Raw genomic sequence first — 3,780 nt, forward strand, 5'->3', positions numbered from 1 at the left:
CCGGTACTAACGGCAGTCAGGGTACCGCTGGCTCTGACATGGAGGTCTGTGCGACCCTCCAAGGATCTGCCTCACCAGACCATCACTGACCCACCACCAAACTGGTCATGCTGGATGATGTTACAGGCAGCATAGCGATCACCATGGCGTCTCCAGACTCTTGTCACATGTGCTCAGTGTAAACCTGCTCTCATCTGTGAAGAAAACGGGGAGCCAATGGCAGAACTGCCAATTCTGGTGTTCTCTGACAAAGGCCAATCAAGCTGCAGGGTGCTGGGCTGTGAGCACAGGTCCCACTAGAGTCTGTTTCTGACAGTTTGGTCAGAAACACGAACACCAGTAGTCTGCTGGAGGTCATGTTGTAGGGCTCTGGCAGTGCTCCTCCTGTTCCTCTTCACAAAGGAGCAGGTACCGGTCCTGCTGCTGGGTTGATGCCCTTCTCCGGCCCTGTCCAGCTCTCCTCGTGTAACAGCCGGTCCCCTGGTATCTCCTCCATGCTCTTGAGACTGTGCTGGGAGACACAGCAAACCTTCTTGTAACCGCACGTATGGATGTGCCATCATGGAGGAGCTGGACTACCTGTGCAACCTGATTGGGCTGCAGGTACCGCTACCAGTAGTGACAAGGACACCAGCAAAACACAAAACTAGAGTCAGTCAGAAAGGATCAGGAGAGAGCAACTGTCTGTGGCCACCACATAAAACCATTCCCTTTTTGGGGATTGTCTTGCTATTGCTTCTCCATTGCACCTGTTGTAACTTTCATTTGCACCAAAGCAGCTGCAACTGATACACATTCACTTGTTCTTCCTAAATGGACACATTGATATCCTTGAAGTTTAATTGACTTGGTGTTATACTGCGATTATTAAGTGTTCCCTTCATTTTTTTGAGTGCAGACACTGATTCCTGCAAGTTAGCTAACATACTGTATAATAGAATAATACTAGAATTTCACTCAACAGGAGCGTTAACTGTACAAGTCAAATGATCTGTCTGATGTTTACATGAAAAATCCTCCAAAAGCACCACAAACACGTCTGAGGTGACACAGAACAGCTAGACACCAGTGACAGCACTGACCTGTCACTCAAAGCAGCCACGCCCTCAATTCTACATAACTTTAAGCCTTAATAAAATGTAAACAGGTGAGTTGTATAAACAGGTGTCATGAAGGAGGAAATTAGCTCTAGAGACCAAAACAGTTTTTGTACCAGACTGTAAACATGTTTATTTCTGCTGTAAAGTTGGACATTTTAACATGGGAGTCTATGGGGATTGACTCACTGTTGGAGCCAGACTCTAGTGGTCGTTAGAGGAACTGCAGGTTTTATCACTTCAGTGGCTGGAGGTTGATGTCTGTTTGGCACCAAGCAGCGATGGAGCACTGGTTTTATCCATCAGTGAGATACATTTTGGGGCTCATATGACAGACTGATAATTTCTAGTTTAATTTTCTTTCTCATGTCAAGTCGCTGTCATAAATGTTTTTTCTGTTTCAACAGATGACACAGCTGAATACATCTTTACACATCGTTACTGAGCAGAAGAAACAGCTTGAAGATGATCTGCAGCAAAAGGTGGGAAATTGGTCACAAGTGCTTTCAACTCAACTATGATAATACATTTTTTAGTGGTTTTGTACAATTTCTTTGATCTTAATACATAAAAAAAAAAAATTTCTTCATATGACATTTGTACATTGGACTGACTTGAGTTAACATTTTGTTTAAGGCTTCCACAACACAAAATCTTCTGAAGTCAGTCCAAGAGGAACTGTGTGAACAGAAAAAGATGAACTCTTACCTGCAGACGATGTGTCAGGAGAAGGAGTGCTCTTCAGATCAACAGGTTAGTGTCTAACACCTCACTCTGTTATAAACAGCAAGAATTTACTTTTTATGAAACGCTTGTTTTCAGAGCAGGATGACACTTTAACTGCTTCATTCTTCACAGATAAAGACTCTAACAGAAAAGCTGCAGAACACTAAGGTAGAGAGAGACAATCTCCTATCAGAGAGGACAGCCAGCACTCAGAGCTCCTCAGAGGAGATGGAGAAGCTGCTGTGCAGAGTGACGTCTCTCAGTGAGGAGAGAGATCAGCTGCAGGAGACACTGGAGGGACTGAGACAGGAGAAGCAGCAGCTCAGAGCAGAGCTGGAGGACAGGATGGAGATGGTACATTTGTGCTGTTACAGTCCTTGATAATCCAACAGTAGTTACTTAATCTAGCACTTCAATGTTGTCATTTAATTTATGCTCTCCTCCAACTACAGATGTCAGACATCTGTAAGGAACTGAGTGAGCAGCAGGAGTTGAACGTGCAGCAGCAGTCGGACAGAGAAAAACAAGAGGCCAGGCTGCAGCAGGAAGTAAGTCCAAAACATTTACTGCCAAAGGGTTCAAGGAATATTTTGACATTTTTGGACGGCAAGCCTGTTGGCTTTCCATCACGAGATAGATGAGAAGATTGGTGCCACTCTCATGTCTGTCTGGTTAATACAAAGCTACAGTTAGCTTAGCTTAAAGACTGGAAATGGGGGACCTCTGTCCAAAGTGGGCAAAAACCCACCTGCTGCCTGTATAAAGCTCATTAATTAAATTAAGGACGTGTTTGAAGGAGCCTTTGAAATGGGACAGTCTAGTTGCACCACTGTGACTAAATAAGTTTTCGAATGCTGCCTCTGAAGGATGAGACTCTAAGGCATACCACATTTCCAGGATTTGCTCCATCTCCCATTCACTTCTGTTGAAGCCCAAAAAGCAGACACGTACAAGTTTTCATGATCAACATTTATTTATAACCCACATCAAAAGTATGACGTCATGTCATACCCTATGAGCCTGACTTTAGTCTGAGATATGCTTTGGAAAGTAAATGGATATGATGACCGATTACCTGAGAACAAGAATGCAGTTTTCAAAGTAAACATTCAGAGATAGATTTTTTTGTGCCCTGAACGTGTCTGTTATCCGTCCTGAGTGATGTTGTATGTGAACAGTAATTATCAAAGGGATGAGGCTGAGGAGGCCACAGAGCTGATGCCTAACACGTGTTAACTGTTATCTGTTCTGACTGAGCTGTCTCCGTCTCTCTCTCTTGTTGCTGTCAGGTGCAGCAGCTCAAGGAGCAACTCCAAGTGAACGGGGAGAGACGAACTCAGACTCAAGCTGAAGCTGATGCCTTACAACAGGTTTGTCTCCAGTCCCACACCAGTCATGAGTGGAAATTTTGAACCTTTATTTAATCAGGTATCCCCATTGGAGACCTCAGTACAGATAAAAGACAGGGAGTCACACACAAGCAAACAGCTGCTCACCTCTTAACAAATGTTTCTGATTTGAGATGAGGCCTTCAAGTTTTAAAGTCCCTTTGTCATTCATTCCATTTTATATGGTGTAAAATAGTGAAAGGCAGCAGTGACAGGTCATTAAAACTAACCTGATTAACAGAGGATGGGTTGTGGGTGGGAGAAATAAAATATATGATGTGTGAGGAAAATATTAATTGCATACAACACATGTGTGTTTCTAAGCTTCATTTTTCATCAGTCACAAATTAGACACTGAACTTGTTATATTTTATTTATTATTCTAAGCAGTAGCCAAATGGTATTTTGAGCTTTTTAAATAGTTTGTCCAGGAAGCAGCAGAGAATTTCATGACTTCATGTTCAGGCTAATGTAGAAATATGTGCTGCCATTTTTATTTTACCAAAAATAACTTAATTTGAATAAATCTGACGTCAGTGTAACATGTTACTGTATCATCATCATCATCA

General features: G+C 42.8%; 1 protein-coding gene across 1 annotated transcript in view; it reads left to right on the forward strand.

Annotated features, from left to right (window-relative positions):
• The window catches only part of LOC111652544 (uncharacterized), a 16,616-nt gene that overhangs the window by 5,604 nt on the left and 7,232 nt on the right, over positions 1–3,780 (forward strand). The window contains exons 16-20 of the mRNA XM_087173065.1: positions 1,505–1,579; positions 1,734–1,850; positions 1,956–2,177; positions 2,276–2,371; positions 3,113–3,193. Of these exons, the coding sequence (XP_087029191.1) occupies positions 1,505–1,579; positions 1,734–1,850; positions 1,956–2,177; positions 2,276–2,371; positions 3,113–3,193 (591 nt within the window). The remainder of the gene's footprint in view (positions 1–1,504; positions 1,580–1,733; positions 1,851–1,955; positions 2,178–2,275; positions 2,372–3,112; positions 3,194–3,780) is intronic.

This window comes from Seriola lalandi, unplaced genomic scaffold, assembly GCF_002814215.2.
Source record: "Seriola lalandi dorsalis isolate HSWRI2012SDOR001 ecotype SW California unplaced genomic scaffold, Sedor1 jcf7180002054035, whole genome shotgun sequence".
NCBI lineage: Eukaryota > Metazoa > Chordata > Actinopteri > Carangiformes > Carangidae > Seriola > Seriola lalandi.